This window comes from Theropithecus gelada, chromosome 7b (assembly GCF_003255815.1).
Source record: "Theropithecus gelada isolate Dixy chromosome 7b, Tgel_1.0, whole genome shotgun sequence".
Lineage (NCBI taxonomy): Eukaryota > Metazoa > Chordata > Mammalia > Primates > Cercopithecidae > Theropithecus > Theropithecus gelada.
Genome location: NC_037675.1, coordinates 24,030,366 through 24,047,851, shown reverse-complemented (window position 1 = coordinate 24,047,851; position 17,486 = coordinate 24,030,366). Strand labels below are relative to the sequence as shown.

Genomic DNA, 17,486 nt, shown 5'->3' with positions numbered 1-17,486 from the left:
CCATTCTCCGGCCTCAGCCTCCCGAGTAGCTGGGACTACAGGCGCCCGCCACCTCGCCCGGCTAGTTTTTTGTATTTTTTAATGGAGACGGGGTTTCAGCATGTTAGCCAGGATGGTCTCGATCTTCTGACCTCGTGATCCGCCTGTCTCGGCCTCCCAAAGTGCTGGGATTACAGGCTTGAGCCACCGCGCCCGGCCAATTTTTGTATTTTTAGTAGAGACGGGTTTCGCCATGTTGGCCAGGTTAGTCTTGAACTCCTGACGTCAGGCGATCCACCCGCCTCGGCCTCCCAAAGTGTTAGGATTACAGGCGTGAGCCACCGCACCCAGCCTTCTTTCTCTTATCAAATTGTGTCAGAGCCTTTCCATGTGGTCTTTCCGTATGGACTGTGTTGACCTTTCTCACAGCATGGTGACTTGTGGGCAGTCAGACTGCTTATGCAGGCAGCTGAAAGCTTCCAGAATGAGTGTTCTAGCAACCAAAGTGGAAGCTGCATTACTTTTTATGACCTAGTCTCCAAAGTTGCATGGTGTCAATTCTGTCATACTCAATAGGTAGAGTCATTCACAGAAGACCATCTGGTTTTGAGAAGAGGGGTACAGACCCTGCCTCTTGATGGGTAGAGTGTCAAAGTTACATTGTAAGAAACGAATATGGGACAGGAGATGTTGAGACATCTTTGAAAACTGCAATCTATTGCACCAACTATATTAAGGAGTTTGGTGGGCTTTCTTCTAAGGCAATGAAAAAACTCTTAAGGCCTTTAAAAGCAGAAGAGTGGCATTTGTGATTTAGATTTTAGAATTTGTGAGTTTAAGAAAGATTACTCTAGTTTTTCTATGTAGGATTGAAAGCCGGGAGACAGGTGGGTAGCTGCTGCTATGATCCTAGTGAGAAATGATGGTGGTATGGACTGAAGTCATGTTTTGGGGATGGGGAGACTTAAGACTTGGACGATGAGTAGATATGAGTGGAAGTTGATGATGATAATAACATGCCCAGGTCTTTGGCTTGCATAAGTGGGTGGATGGTGATGCTAGTTACTTGTATGGGGAACACTGAATGTGCAGTAGGTTTGAGAGAAATTGAGGGAGTCAGTTTTGGACATGTTGAGTTTGATGTGCCGGGTGATGTCCAGTAGGTGGTTGAATATTCATATGTATCTGGAATCATGACAGTTGGGCTGGTAATATACTTTTGGGAGTCATCATTATATACATGGTTATTGAAACCATAGGGAACAGGCTGGGGCAGTGGCTCACACCTGTAATCCCAACACGTTGGGAGGCCGAGGTGGGCTGATCACTTGAGGCCAGGAGTTCGAGACCAGCTTGGCCAACATAGTGAAACCCTGTCTCTACTAAAAATACAAAAACTAGCCGGGCATGGTGGTGCGCGCCTGTAGTCCCAGCTACTCTGGAGGCTGAGCAGAGAATTGCTTGAACCGGGGAGGCAGAAGTTGCAGTGAGCCAAGATAGCGCCACTGCACTCCATCCTGGGTGACAGATCAAGATTCTGTTTCAAAAAAGAAAAAAGGAAAAAGAAACCACAGGAACAGATGAGATGACCTTGGGACAAGATGTAGAAAGGGAGGACAAAAGGGCTTTGAACAGCATTCTGAGGAATACCCACATTTGAGGGATAGGTATTTTGCGAAAAGATGGAGAAGGAGCATCTAGAGAGATAGGAGGAAAACTGGAAGATGGTGAGTGGAAGGGAGTGAATTGAGAAGGAATGAATGATCAACTGTGTCCAATCTGCTAAGAGGTCAAGCTAGGTAAAGATTGAGTATAGTTGATTGGATTTATTGATATGAAGGTCACTGGTGGCTTTTCATGTGGGCTTTCTCCTAAGGCAATGAAATTTCAGGGCAGTGAGGGTGAACTCAGGTTTCAGAAATATCATTTACTCACCCAGTAAAATGTGTTAAGTGCTACTATGTGTCTAGTTCAGGACTATGCCCATGGGTACAAGGATAACTGTTATCCACTCTCTGCCCTCACACAGCTCTCATGGGTGGGAGAGACATATGTACACTGTTCTAATATAGTGTAGTTAATGTGGGGAGGTGAGAGCACAGAGCAAGGGCAGCATACCAGAGGTGGCGGGTTTACACTCAGAAATAGCCTTTCTGGAGGAGCTGTTAAGTTTAAAATAAGGAATAAAATGTCATTTAGAATTGGCAACTCAGAAGGTCAAAGGAAAACTTTTGCACGGTGGAAGAGGAAGGAGTTGCAACATCTCATATTGCATTGTAGAGACATGGGAAGGGGAAGGAATGTAGACATGCTCTTTAGATGAATGATTCTGAAAGCACGGAGGGTGGCTGTTAGAGGAAAGGACCAAGGTTGAGGGACAATTTTATGAAAAAGAGTTCAGTCGGCCTTAGGTTGGTTGAGGTATGTTTCTGGGAAAGTTGGATGAAATATCTTTACCCTACAGTGATGCCTTCTCCATGGCTGTAATGATTGGGTGCCCTGAGTCAGACTTCTTTTTCTTGAACAGTGTAGGGGATACCCTTATCCCTTTGGGAGGCACTGGTGCATGGTGGTGAAGAGCATGGAATCAGGCAGGATTCATTCAATCCTAGGTCAAATTTGTTAGCCTCAGTTTCCTCCTCCTCCTCCTCCTCCTCCTCCTCCTCCTTCTCCTCTTTCTCTTTCTCCTCCTCCTCCTCCTCCTTCTTCTTTTTTTTTCTGATGGAGTTTCACTCTTGTTGCCCAGTCTGGAGTGCAACGGCATAATCTCAGTTTACTGCAACCTCCTCCTCCTTGGTTCAAGTTATTCTCCTGCCTCAGCCTCCCAAGTAGCTGGGATTACAGGCACCCACCACCATGCCCAGCTAATTTTTTTGTATTTTTAGTACAGATGGGGTTTCACCATGTTTTCCAGGCTGATCTGAAACTCCTGACCTCAGGTGATCTACCTGCCTTGGCCTCTCAAATTGCTGGGATTACAGGCATGAACCACCACGCCTGGTCCTCAGTTTCCTCTTCTATAGAATGGGGTCCCTACCTCATAGAAATGTGATCTATATTTCTACCATATTTTCATCTTTTTCTATTCAACCATGACAGTTTCCAAAGAGCAAACACAGAGTCTCTGCTCCTGCCAGTTGTTTGCAGTCTTTTGGCAGGCATAGTCTACCTTTAGAGCTGTTGAACTACATAGTCTGGTATTACTAATAGACCTTGAAATCATTTACTGGTTATTGCTTAAGTGGGTTTTTTTTATACGGGTGGGTGACTTCATTCATTGCTGATTTCATTGTCAGGGTAATAACGTGTTGCTCTCTCTGTCAGGAAATTTGCTTTTCCTCCCCCACCCCAGCACCAGCCTCCATGCACTCAGTCCAGATAACAGTGATCCTGGTGCTTGCCTGCACCCCAATTACTCCTCCAGTGATGTGTGGGTGGATAGGTTGCCTCTCAGTGACTTTCGTAGCACCTGATTCTTGTAATTGTCAATGTCCACTTCTGAGTGAAGGCTGGGGACTGGGTCTTAATCTCAGAGCCTGCACAGGGCCTGGAATCCAGTGGGTACTCAATATAAGCTTAAAGAACGAATGAATGAATGAATGAGTGAAGGAATTCTGAGTTTTGAAGGAGCCTCGCTGTCCTGTCTAGGGTAGTAGAAGTGGTTGCTTTTCCCAAACAGAGAGGTGCGCAGATGGCACCTCCCGAAGCTGCTTATTCTGACTTCTCGGAGCAATTCGTGGACTGCCCCAGCGCTCTGCAGTTCTAGGTATCTCCATTACCACAGGGGAAGATAATCCCACTCCCAGCCTCACATTCTTGCATACAGTTAGGGAGGTATGTGATGTGGTGGAATGGATATAGGCTTTGGAGCTAGTCACTGACTGACCTCAGTTTTCTCAAGTGTAAAATAAAGATAAGAAAACTTACTCTCTGTCAGATTAAATTAGAAGATAGTATCTATTACTGCAAGTATCTAATAGTATCTATTACTGCAAGTTATATTCATATCATGTGCATCTTATTAATTTCTAAAAGCTTTACCTTCCATATGCTGTCTTTGGATGACTTAAAAGCAGTTTAAATTTTACTTCACAATAGCTCAGTGATCAGAAAGGAGGGCTGAGACTTTTCTTCCTGTTTTGTGAGAGAGGTGGAACTTTCCTCTCGGCAAGAGGACAGGTGTCCAGAAGTCCAGCTCCACCCAATCGGCCTTTCCTCAGAGCCAAGGTGTTTTGGCCCACTGTTCACAGGTAGACATTACTCTTCCTGCCTTACCTACACTTGTCCACACTGAGACCTAGTTGTTTTCCCATTCAGGACACCACCAGGACGTTTTTACCATCTATGTCTTCAGTATGCCCCCTGTACCAGTGAGTCAGCAATACCTGGCAGTTCAGGGCTGTTTTTTTACGGAGTACTGTTCTTTAGGGATCAGGCAAAGATTCTTCGTGTCATGCACACGTGGCTACAGTGAATTGCATGTAGTAGGTTCTTCAATAAATGTTGGCTTGGTGAATGAACAGAAGATATGATTCCAGGTTCAACTTGGCTGAGAAGGGTATTTTGTGTTTTTTTTTTTTTTTTTTTTTTTTTTGAGACGGAGTCTCGCGCTGTGTCACCCAGGCTGGAGTGCAGTGGCGCGATCTCAGCTCACTGCAAGCTCCGCCTCCCAGGTTCAGGCCATTCTCCTGCCTCAGCCTCCGAGTAGCTGGGACTACAGGCACCCGCCACCACGCCCGGCTAGTTTTTTGTATTTTTAGTAGAGACGGGGTTTCACCATGTTAGCCAGGATGGTCTCGATCTGACCTCGTGATCCGCCCGCCTCGGCCTCCCAAAGTGCTGGGATTACAGGCTTGAGCCACCGCGCCTGGCCGGTATTTTGTGTTTTTGCCTTTCAGGGTGCTGGTGGGGGCTGAGGGTTGCTGTGGGAAGGGGGCAGACAGCTTACCCTGAGTCTGCCAGAGACGCTGTGGGCTGTGAAGGACTTTGGATCTTTGTGTGTCTGAGAGCTTTGGCCAGGTGTTCTCGTGCAGCTTCTCCTGGTACCAGAATGACCAATCTCATGTACTTGTGGCTAATGAGGTGGAACAGTCAGATGCTGGGCCCCCAACTGACTTTTGCCCTTTGAACCTTCTACTTGGAAGCTAGTTGCCTTTTTCAGAGGGTTTTTCCCAAGAGCCATCTGAAGGTGGAGGTGAAGAAACTTACTGTTTCTGGCCCATATTCACCTCAAGAAACAGGCTTTCATCAGAGCCTTGGGTTCTTTCTAGTGTGGGTTTGTTGTGAACTTTGGAACAAACTCTTGACCAGCAGTGAAGGGGTAGACCTTTATGTTGCTTTGATCATCAAGGCCCTTTGGGGGCTCATCCTTGCTCTCTTCCTTTCTCTGTTCCCTTTCTCTCTGCCGCAGGAGAAGCTGGACAGGTAGCCTACAGGAGGTTGCAGAAGATGCTGGGCAGGAGTGGGTCCTAACTCTGGCTGTGGATTAGAATCATCTGGGGAATTAAGAAAATGATACTCAGATTGGGCACTGTGGCTCACACCTGTAATCCTAGCACTTTGGGAGACTGAGGTAGGAGGATGGCTTCAGCTCAGGAGACCAGTCTGGGGAACTTGGTCTCTATAAAAAAAAAAAAAAAAAAAATTAGTTGGGCATGGTGGTGTGTGCCTGTAGCCCCACCTACTCAGGTGGCTGAGGTGGGAGGATTGCTTAAGCCCATTAGGTCCAGGCTGCAGTGAGCCAAGATCGTGCCACTGCATTCCAGTATGGGCAACAGAGTAAGACCCTGTCTCAACAAAAAAAAAAAGAAAAGAAAAGAAAAGAAAAGAAAGAAAACAATACTCTTCACTCCCACTCCCTGACTGCATAAATCTGAACCACTGGGGAGAAGAATGAGATGAGAATTGGTTTGGAGAACGAGAATTGAGGAAGCAGAAAAATTGCTTTTGAGGAGAATTGATGAGGGTCTTGTGTCACTGGAGGTGGGAAGAGCCATTCTCAATTGTCACCATGCTTCAGAGTCACCTGGGGAGTTTTAAAAACATGCCAATGCCTGGGTTCCATCCCAGAATTTCTGACTTAATTGGTCTGGGTGGGGCCTGAGCACTGGCCTTTGTTAAAGCTCGTCAGTGATGCCAGTTTGCAGCCAGGATAGAGGAGCCTTGAGTTAGCAAAGGGTTGCGGCTGTTCTGATACAGTTGTTCTGTGTGTGGTTATTTCCTAACGAAACACACCCAGAAAAGCAGGTCCTCAGACTGGCCTGTGAAACTGTCTCAGGTCTCCTGCATCAGAACCTGTGGGGGTGGGGCCCTGAAGTTGTGGGTCGACAAATTCCTCAGGTGATACTGATGCTCACTCAGACTTGAGATCTGTACCTGAGGACTTGAACTGACCCCTAGCTAAGCAAACCAATAAGGATTGGATTTACATGGCTTGGAGAAGGGACTCATGGGGTTGTTACTATAAGACCCTCCTGGTACAAACTGCCTGCTTGCTCCCTCAGAGTGGTCAGAGTCCCAGGGACCAAAGTGCTGACTGAGTTCCAGGAAGGAGAGCGGGAGGACTCTGATCCAGTGACCCACAGGGATTGTATTTGGTGTGTCTTCTTGCCAGAGGTGTAACTGCCTAAGGGGTTCACCTTGCCCGCTGCCTAGACAGAGCCGATTCTTCAAGACAGGGAATTGCAATAATGAGTAATTCACACAGAGCCGGCTGTGCGGGAGACTGGAGTTTTATTATTACTCAAATCAGTCTCCCCGAGCATTCTGGGAGCAGAGTTTTTAAGGATAACTTGGTGGGTCAGGAGAAGCCAGTAAGCCAGGAGTGCTGATTGGTTAGAGATGAAATCATAGGGAGTCAGAGTTGTCTTCTTGCTCTCAGTCAGTTCCTAGGTGGGGACCACAAGATCAGATAAGCCAGTTTATTGATCTGGGTGGGGCCAGCTGATCCACCAAGGGCAGGGTCTGGAAAATACCTCAAGCACTGATCTTAGGAGCAGTTTAGGGAGGGTCAGAATCTTGTAACTTCCAGCTGCCTGACTCCTAAACCATAATTTTTTTCTTTCTTTTTTTTTTTGAGATGGAGTCTTGCTCTTTCACCCAGGCTGTAGTGCAGTGGTGTGATATCGGCTCACTGCAACCTCTGCCTCCCGGGTTCAAGCAATTCTCCTGCCTCAGCCTCCCGAGTAGCTAGGGTTACAAGTGCATGCCACCACACCAGGCTAATTTTATTTTTTATTTTTAGTAGAGACAGGTTTTTGCCATGTTGGCCAGGCTGGTCTTGAGCTCCTACCTCAGGTGATCCGCCCTCCTCGGGCTCCCAAAGTGCTGGGATTACAGGCATGAGCCTCTGCGCCCAGCCCTAAACCATCATTTCTAATCTTGTGGCTAGTGTTAGTCCTACAAAGGCAATCTAGTCCCAGGCAAGAAGGAGGTCTGCTTTGGCAAAGGGCTGTTATCCTATTTGTCTAAACTATAAACTAAGTTTCTCCCAAAGTTAGTTCAGCCTGTGCCATGGAATGAATAAATACAGCTTGGAGGTTAGAAGCAAGATGGAGTCGGGTAAGATAGATCTCTTTCACTGTCTCAGTCATAATTTGGCAAAGGCAATTTCAGAGGCTCTCACCCATGACACCTGAGTAAGCGAATTGGTTGTTTCTTTAAAATTTTTATTTTAATTGGCCGGGCACGGTGGCTCACACCTGTAATCCCAGCACTTTGGGAAGCCAAGGTGGGTGGATTACGAGATCAGGAAATCGAGACCATCCTGGCTAACACAGTGAAACCCCGTCTCTACTAAAGAATTCAAAAAATTAGCTGGGCATGGTGGTGAGCGCCTGTAGTCCCAGCTACTCGGGAGGCTAAGGCAGGAGAATGGCATGAACCCGGGAGGCGGAGGTTGCAGTGAACCGAGATCACACCACTGCACTCCAGCCTGGGCAACAGAGTGAGACTCTGTCTCCAAAAAAAAAAAAAAAAAAAAAATTATTTTATTTTCTCCTTTTTTCTTTTCTTTCTTTCTTTCCTTTTCTTTTCTTTCTTTCTTTTTTTTTTTTTTCCTGAGATGGAGCCTCGCTTTATCATCCAGGTTGGAGTGCAGTGGCATGATCTCGGCTCACTGCAACCTCTTCCTCCCTGGTTCAAATGATTCTCCTGTCTCAGCCTCCCAGGTAGCTGGGATTACGGGCGTGTGCCACCAAGCCCGGCTAATTTTTGTATTTTTAGTAGAGATGGGGTTTTGCCATGTTGGTCAGGCTGGTCATGAACTCCTGACCTCAGGTGATCTGCCCACCTCGGCCTCCCAAAGTGCTGGGATTACAGGCGTGAGCCACCACCACACATGGCCAAAAATGTTATTTTACTTTCTGAGACGAAGTCTTGCTTTGTTGCCCAGGCTGGAGTGCAGTAGCATGGTTGTGGGCTCAATTCTGGACTCAAGTGACCCTCCTACCTCAGCCTTCCAAGTAGCTAGGACCATCAGTGTGCACCACCAAGTCCAGCTAATTTGTAATTTTTTTTTGTAGAGAAAGGGTCTCGCTATGTTGCCCAGGCTGGTCTCCAACTCCTGGCCTCAAGTGATCCTCACGTCTTGGCCTTCCAAAGTGCTGGGATTATAGACATGAGCCACCACACCTGGAGTAAAATGTTTCTGTAGACTGAAAGGTAAAGGAATTTGAAGGCCATCTGCTATCTGAGAGAAATAACAGCACCTAGGGAGAATGGAAGAAATAATGTATCAAAGAAGTCAGGGTGAAAATGTGATTTTAAGGTGTAGAGAGTTTCCTGAACCAACATTAGACAAAACAAATGGGGATGCAGCAAAGAAAAGGAAGAAGAGACTTGAAATCTCTGGGTTTAGGTCACAGATATGAGGCATTTCCAGAGAGCTTAAATCTGGACCTTCTGAGGAAACAGCAGTGGTAGAGTATTTCGGAGACACCAGGGTATTAGCAGGCCTGCGTATGCCAGTTGTGATTTTTTTCACAACTGGTTTGGCCTCTCCCCATGAATAGTGTGCATCTGACTATACACAGACCCAGCCTAACCTAGAAATGTGCAGTTTTTCTGAGCAACATGTGACCAAGAGCTTGCTCACCCAATTAAGCCTAGGGACTGCTATCCTTCTGCTGATTGCTGTGGGATGAATGATGTGACCAGTCAGGAGATAGCTGAGATGTCTCACTGGTGGAGTGAAGCTTAAAGTAGCAAACTGAGTGGCAGGTGGAATTTTCGTCTCTTTGTGAACTGAAGGCTGTATATGTGAAAGAAAAAAGAACACAGAACAGAGTTCCTGACCGTAAATTCTAAGATAGCAGAAAGATAAACTCCTGGTAAGGGATAGAGGAGGTTTGTAGGGATTGGGAGAGATGTGTATAATAAGGCTTTAAAATAGAAATTTTAGAGGAAAGGAGAAAAATGCCTAGATAAAAGTATAAATCTGGGTATTTTGGAGACTATCAGGTACTACATAGCAAGAGAATAAAGGCAGAGGAGTTGCTCAGTAATGCATTTGAAGAAAATAGGATGGGAGATCAGAAATGATGCTTTTGAACTCTTATCTACAAATATTACCAGTAAGGCTAATAAACATATGTGACCTTTTTTTTTTTTTTTTTTTTTGTGAGACGGAGTCTCGCTCTGTCACCAGGTTGGAGTGCAGCGGCTCACTACAACCTCCACCTCCTGGGTTCAAGTGATTCTCCTGCCTCAGTCTCCCGAGTAGCTGGGACTACAGGCGCGCACCACCACAGCCCTCTCATTTTTGTATTTTTAGTAGAGACGGGGTTTCACCATGTTGGCCAGGGTGGTCTCGATCTCTTGACCTTGTGATCCGTCTGCCTCGGCCTCCCAAAGTGCTGGGATTACAGGCATGAGCCACCGCACCCGGCCCGTATTTGACCTTTTACTGAAAGGAGGAAACAATTTCATAGCCATCAGCGATATTTGATTAGAATATGATAATGAAAGAGTATACGTTGTTCAAAAGTGATGATTTGCTAGAAGAGCTGGGATTGATATAGTACGTTAAAGAGAGATGTACAGACTTGTTTGAGGATCTGCTATCATAAGGGATGCCTGCCTCCTTTGCATAAGGTCACATTTAGATTCTTTTGATTGCAGCGAGAGGGAAATTTCAGTACACCAAGATCCAGTGAGCTGTCAAGGGTTTCACTTCCCCTTTCGCCATTTTTCAACAAATGTAATGAATAGTAACCCAGTGCTGCTTCCAGTTTTCTGCCTGCAGTTAGGTGGTTTTTTTGTTTTTTTTTTAGACAGTCTTGCTGTGTCACCCAGGCTGGAATGCAGTGGTGCAATCACGGATCACTGCAGCCTTGACCTCCCCAGGCTCAAGCAATTCTCCCACCTTAGCCTCCTGAGTAGTTGAGACTATAGGTGCATGCTACCAGGCCCAGCTAATTTTTGTTTTTTTTTGGGTAGAATCAGGGTTTCTCTATGTTGCCTAGGTTGGTTTCAAACTCCTGAGCTCAAGGGATCAGCCTGCCTTGGCCTCCCAAAGTGCTGGAATTACAGGAGCGAGCCACTGTGCCCAGCCAATAGATTAGTTTTCTATTGCTTTTCTAACAAATTACCACCAATTGAGTGGCTGAAAATGACACAAATTTATCATCTCATAGTTCTGGAGGTCAGAAGTCTGAAATGGGTCTCACTGGGCTAATATGAAGTAGTACTGTGTTTCTTTCTGGAGGCTTAAGGAGAGAATCCATCTTCTTGCCTTTCCCAGCTTCTAGAGGCTCATGGCCCCTTCCATTTTCAAAGTCAGCAGTACCTGGGAGAGTCTTTCTCACATTGTACAACTCTGACATTGACCTGTCTGCCTCCCTCTTTCATCTTTAAGGACTTTTGTGATTACATTGGGCCCACCCAGATAATACAGAATGATTTCCCCGTTTCATCACTTGATTAGCAATCTTCATTCTGTCTGCAACTTTTTTTTTTTTTTTTTGTTGAGTCAGAGTCTTGCTCTGTCGCCCAGGCTGGAGTGCAGTGGTGGGATCTTGGCTCACTGCAACCTCTGCCTCCTGGGTTCAAGCAATTCTCCTGCCTCAGCCTCCCGAGTAGCTGGGATTACAGGCACACACCCCCACACCCAGCTATTTTTTGTATTTTTAGTAGAGACTGGGTTTCACCATGTTGGTCAGGCTGGTCTGGAATTCCTGACCTCAGGTGATCTGCCTGCTTTGGCCTCTCAAAGTGCTGGGATTACAGGCATGAGCCACCATGCCTGGCCTCTGTCTGCAACTTTAATTCTCCCTTGCCATGCAATATAACATGGTTCACAGGCTCCAGGGATTAGGGGGTGGACATCTTTGGGGGGCCATTAGTCTACCTACCACAAGTGATAACCCAGCTTTCCACCAGAGGCGGATGAGCAGGAGCAGCACTATGAAGTGATAACTTAAGGTGGATTATTGCCCAAATTCTAGGCTTGTAAGTTAAACGTGGTTAGTGAAGTATGAGGAGAAGAGTGGGAAATGAGGAGAAGAGTGGGAAATCATTAGTAACCTGTATGAATTCATTAAGAACAAGCCATACTCTGCTAACCTCACTTTTTGGTTCAATTTTTTTTTTTTATTCAAATACAATATACAGAAGGAACAGTGCAATCTCATAAGTTTATGGCTTAATGGTCACTAGTTGAGCGCATGTGTAACTAGCACCCTTGAACCCTTCCTATGCTCTTCCCAGTCCCTGCCTCTCCACCCCACACAAAGGGAAATCACTATTCTGACTTCTAGTTGCATTGATTAGTTTTCCCTGATTTTATGTAAATGGATATAATTTATATGTACACTTTTGCATCTGGCTTGCTTATTATGTTTGAGATTCTTCTGTATTTTTGTCTGTAGTTGTAGATTGTTCATTCTTTTTTTTTTTTTTTTGAGACAGAGTCTCACTCTGTCGCCGGGGCTGGAATGCAGTGGCAGGATCTTGACTCACTGCAACCTCCACCTCCCAGGTTCAAGCAATTCCCCTGCCTCAGCCTCCTGAGTAGCTGGGATTACAGGTGCCCACCACTACGCCCAGCTAATTTTTTGTATTTTTAGTAGAGACGGAGTTTCACCATGTTGGCCAGGCTGGTCTCGAACTCCTGACTTTGTGATCTGCCCACCTTGGCCGCCCAACATGCTGGGATGACAGATTGTTTATTCTTTTTTTTTTTTTTTTTTTTTTGNGACGGAGTTTCACCATGTTGGCCAGGCTGGTCTCGAACTCCTGACTTTGTGATCTGCCCACCTTGGCCGCCCAACATGCTGGGATGACAGATTGTTTATTTTTTTTTTTTTTTTTTTTTGAGATGGAGTCTCACTCTGTCGCCCAGGTTGGAGTGCAGTGGCTGGATCTCAGCTCACTGCAAGCTCCGCCTCCTGGGTTTACGCCATTCTCCTGGCTCAGCCTCCCGAGTAGCTGGGACTACAGGCGCCCGCCACCTCACCTGGCTAGTTTTTTGTATTTTTTTAGTAGAGACGGGGTTTCAGCATGTTAGCCAGGATGGTCTCGATCTCCTGACCTTGTGATCCGCCCGTCTGGGCCTCCCAAAGTGCTGGGATTACAGGCTTGAGCCACTGCGCCCGGCCCAGATTGTTTATTCTTAGTGCTGTTTAGTATTTATTCAATCTACTGTTGCTGGGCATTTGGGTTGTTTCTAGTTTTTGGCCACTGCAAGGGTGTAGCTATGAATATTCTACATATATACTAATTTCATTTGAATTGTTTGATAGTATCATTAGATTGTTAGAGCAGAAGCATGTGTATGCAGATTTTGGAGAGGTTCGTGGCAAATTCTCATGATATTCTCGTTGACAAGGTAGACTAGATAAAAATATAGTTCGGTAGATTCTTAGTCGGCTGAATAACATTGTGGAATAATGACAAATACAGAAAGGTCTATAGTGATAGACTATATGGCTCTGTTGATCCTAGTCAACATTTTAATTTTTTTATTTAAAAAAATTTGTTTGAAACAGAGTCTTGCTCTGTTGCCTAGGCTGGATGCCCTCTAGGGGAGGGCATCTCTGCCCTTGAGGTTAACTTGCAGTTGCCTCCATATTATCCTAACCCCATGGTCCCCTCCTGTCCCCGGCCCTGAAGCAGGAGGTTGGGCTCCACTTCAAGAGCAGTGCACTTGGCTGGGCTCTGGGGCCACTGGTCAGCTGTATCCGCTGAGGTGGGAACAAAAAGCCCTGTCAGCACTGCTGCCTGCCATACTCATTTCCTGCTCCCACAGCCAAGAGGCCCTGGAGGAAGCTGGGCTTTGAGGAAGAGGAGGGCTAGCTCTCTTCAGTCAGTTCCCTCTGCTCCCTGGTTTCTTTCTGTAGGATTCCCTTCCTCATTCAAACTGAGCCTTCTGTGCTCAGTACAGAGAGAAGATCAGGGCTAGAAAGTGTGTCAGTGGCTGAGGAATCAGGCTCAGGAATGGGAAAGGTGGGATACTGGTGGACAAAGAGAGGGATACATATGGATGGATAGAGAAGTAGAGAAGAGTTTGGGCACAGTGAGTCACACCTGTAATCCCAGCACTTTGGGAGGCTGAGGCAGGAGAGTCACCTGAGGTCAGGAGTTCGAGACTAGTCTGGCTAACATGGCGAAACCCCGTCTCTACTAAAAATACAAAAATCAGCCAGGCGTGGTGGTGCATGCCTGTAAATCTAGTTACTCGGGAGGCTGCGGCAGGAGAACCGCTTGAACCCAGGAGGTGGAGGTTGCAGTGAGCTGAGATTGTACCGCTGTACTCCAGCCTGGGGAACAGAGCAAGACTGTCTCAAAAAAAAAAAAAAAAAAAAAAAAAAAAAAAGAGAGAGAGCAGTAGAGAAGCAATAGGGATTAAAAGGTAAACAAGCCACCCAGGTGCCATGACTCCTCCCTATAATCCCAGTCACTCCTCAGAAGGCTGAAGTGGAAGGATTGTTTGAGGCCAGGAGTTCAAGACCAGCCTGGGCCACATAGCAAGACCCTGTCTCTAAAAAAAGTAAAACAGCCAGGCGTGGTGGCTCACGCCTGTAATCCCAGCACTTTAGGAGGCTGAGGAGGGCGGATCATGAGGTCAGGAGTTTGAGACCAGCCTGACCAACATGGTGAAACCCCGTCTCTACTAAAAATATAAAAATTAGCCAGGTATGGTGGTGGGCACCTGTAGTCCCAGCTACTCAGGAGGCTGAGGCAGGAGAACTGCTTGAACCCTGGAGGCGGAGGTTGCAGTGAGCTGAGATTGCACCACTGCACTCCAGCTTGGGTGACAGAGGAAGACTCCGTCTCAAAAAATAAAAATAAAAAATAAAACAAATTAGCCGGGCATGGTGGTGCACACCTTTGATCCCAGCTACTAGGGTACCTGAGATGGGAGGATCCTTTGAGCTCAGAAGTTTGATGCTGCAGTGAGTTATGATTTCTCCACTGCACTCTGCCTTATTTGACAGAGTGAGATCCCCATCTCCAAAAAAAAAAAAATATATATATATATATATTAGGGCCAGGTGTGATGGCTCATGCCTGTAATCCCAACACTTTGGGAGGCCGAGGCGGGTGGATCACCTGAGCTCAGGAGTCTGAGATCAGCCTGGCCAATATGGTGAAACCCTGTCTCTGCTAAAAATACAAAAAAATTAGCTGGGCATGGTGGCGTATGCGTAGTCCCAGCTACTCGAGAGGCTGAAGCAGGAGAATCGCTTGAACCTGGGAAGCAGAGGTTGCAGTGAGCTGAAATCATGCCATTGTACTTCAGCCTGGGCGACAGAGCAAGACTCCATCTCAAAAATAAATAAATAAAAATAAATAAATAATAATAAAATATAGGCTGGGCACTGTGGCCCACGCTGTAATCCCAGCACTTAGGGAGGCCGAGGTGGGTGGATCACCTCAGGTCAGGAGTTTGTGACAAGCCTGGCCAACATGGTGAAACCTTGTCTCTACTAAAAATACAAAAATTAGCTGGGTGTGGTGGTGCACACTTGTAATCCCAGCTACTTGGGAGGTTGAGGCAGGAGAATTGCTTGAACCCAGGAGGCAGATGTTGCCGTGAGCTGAGACCGCACCATTGCACTCCAGCCTGGGCAACAGGGTGAAACTCTGTCTCAAAAAGAAAAATAAAATAAATAAAATAAAATATAAACAAGCCATGTATTTCCATTTCAGAATCTGCTATGGTAGTGGGTGGTGAATTGGTTGCTCGTCCCTCCTTTTCCCTGCCTACATCCCTGGACAGAGCTGAGAAGAGAACCTTGTGGCACACGGCTCAGATTCTGAGTCTGAACTAGAACTAGTCCTGTAAGCTTATTCCAGTTTGGTGTTGTGACCTATGGTTACCTGGCAGGGAATCATAAATTTGTATTTGGAGATCCCATTCCCCTGACAATGTGGCAGCATCCTTTGTGCCTGGTGTTTCTACTTGGAAACCTGGCTATGTTGTGGTTATGAGCCAGCCACAGAGCCTAGGATAAGGGCAGAGGTTACAGGCTGGGGAGAAGGGGCACTAGGTTGTTGAGTGGCTGGAGGCTGGAGTCCAGTGGGGAGTAAAGGATGGGTGACTGAGGAGGAGCAACAGATTTGAAAGATTTGTGGAGGGCAAGATACAGGCACTTTGGTCATTTTGTGGGGTGCTGCACACTAGTGTCTTTAATTATTAACTTAGCACTGGGGTGGCCTGGAGCTGTGGGTACATTTTTGCCCAGCCCTGTGATAAGGTTTGTTGTTTATTAGGCAGAAAGGCAAGCATTTGTATAGGACAGGAATGCCCCTTCTCAGGAAGAGCAGAAAGGAACTTGGGCAGTGAGTAGCATGAGGGTGGTGGTGGAAGGGAGGGTGAGAGAGAGAAGATGGTGCAGCTGTTCTGAGAGGCCAGTCTTCCCTGCTTCTCAGGATGAAGTAGCCAGAATGCGATGAGGCCAGGACACGACAAAATAGGAGGACTAGGGACACCAAGGCCACACCACTGCCAGGATAACTCAGAGTGTTTCTGACTGCTTCGGTGGCCTGAAGTAGGCAAGACCTGTACTAGGCCTCATTCTCTTGACTGGTAAGGCAGGGTGATGTTGACCTTGCCCTTAGAGCCCTTGGGAGAAGGACTGTAAAATTAAGCCCTCCTTATAGTGTTCTAGTTGCTGAGCTGAGAAGGAGGGATAAATGAAGTGATTCGCTATGCTACCAGTGGGAAGATCTATGTTGTTTTTTCCAGCTTTCTTCTCCGCTACATCCTGGGGCTACTGGTCAACCTCACAGCATCTGTGGGCCTCCCTTTTTGAATTTCTTCAAGTAATTCAAATTCAAGTCGTAGACTGTAATTTTTTCGTTGGGGGAGGGATAATGGACTTCTTTGAGATTCTGATAAAAGCGATGATCCTTTTCTAAGAAAAGGTATGAACCTTTTTCTTAGGTATATCTGTATTAATATGGACATAACACTTTGGGAAAAAGAATTTTGAGCCTTATGGAGAACTTAGTTAAGAACCCTGGTAAAACGACTACCTGTACTTCTGAGTAGAAGGACTGGGGGAATGTGTGTGGCTCTTATTTCTCTATTGTCCCATCAGGAAAAATGCCCTGTCCCTATTCTACAGGAGCCACTCTTAGCTGCAAGAATCTTTCCAAGCACAAAAGCAGGCAGCTGAGCTGCCAGGCAGTGGGCAGGAAATCTGGCCTTCATCCTAATCCTTGGCCACACGGCCTGACCTGCTGGCTCAGCATTGGTTAAGTCACAGCAGGACTCCTCAAGGTTAACAGTAATACCACAGAGTCAGAGTGCTATGTGCTGGAGCCCATGGGGAATGGGAGGTAGGAGGGAGAGACCGTGACTTTTCAGAGCCAAGAGCCGGAACAATCACTAATCCCGTATAGTTCCCAGTTGCCTCCCACTGCTGTGATTGGAAATCTGAATGTATTTTTTATGTAAGCAGATCTGCAATCACTTTGTTTTGTGTCTCCCATATAAGGTGCTGGGGGGTAGGGAGTATGGAGGCCTTTGCATGATAATGGTGAGGACATTCTGGGGTCTGAGGCTTCCAGTGCAGAGCAGGTCAGAGGGTCTGTCTTTGGCTGAAGGGTTTATCTTGGTGACTGGTACTGGAAAAATTGCTTGGGAGTCTAAGGTCCTACAGTGGTGAGGGTAAGTCACCAATCAGTATTATTTTTCTTTCAGGTCTCTTAACCTTCATTAACTGTGCCTATGTCAAGTGGGGAACCCTGGTACAAGATATTTTCACCTATGCTAAAGTATTGGCGCTGATCGCGATCATCATTGCAGGCATTGTTAGACTTGGCCAGGGTAAGAAATAATATTAGCAGCAACTAATCTTTGTTAAGCATTTTCTGTGAGCCACACTCCTCTAAGTGCTCTTCGTGCATTATCTCATTTCTTATAATAACCTTATTTGGTAGGCACTATTATTATCCACATTTTATAGATGAGGAAACAGGCTGCAGAATTAAGTATCTTGGGCTGGGTGGGGTGGCTCATGCCTATAATCCCAGCACTTTGGGAGGCCGTGGCAGGTGGA

General features: G+C 46.4%; 1 protein-coding gene across 3 annotated transcripts in view; it reads left to right on the top strand.

The window, feature by feature from the left end:
* The window catches only part of SLC7A7 (solute carrier family 7 member 7), a 43,051-nt gene that overhangs the window by 19,207 nt on the left and 6,358 nt on the right, over positions 1-17,486 (top strand). For all 3 annotated transcript variants that reach the window (XM_025392294.1, XM_025392295.1, XM_025392296.1), the window contains one exon: positions 17,129-17,254. In XM_025392294.1, coding sequence (XP_025248079.1) covers positions 17,129-17,254 — 126 coding nt within the window. The remainder of the gene's footprint in view (positions 1-17,128; positions 17,255-17,486) is intronic.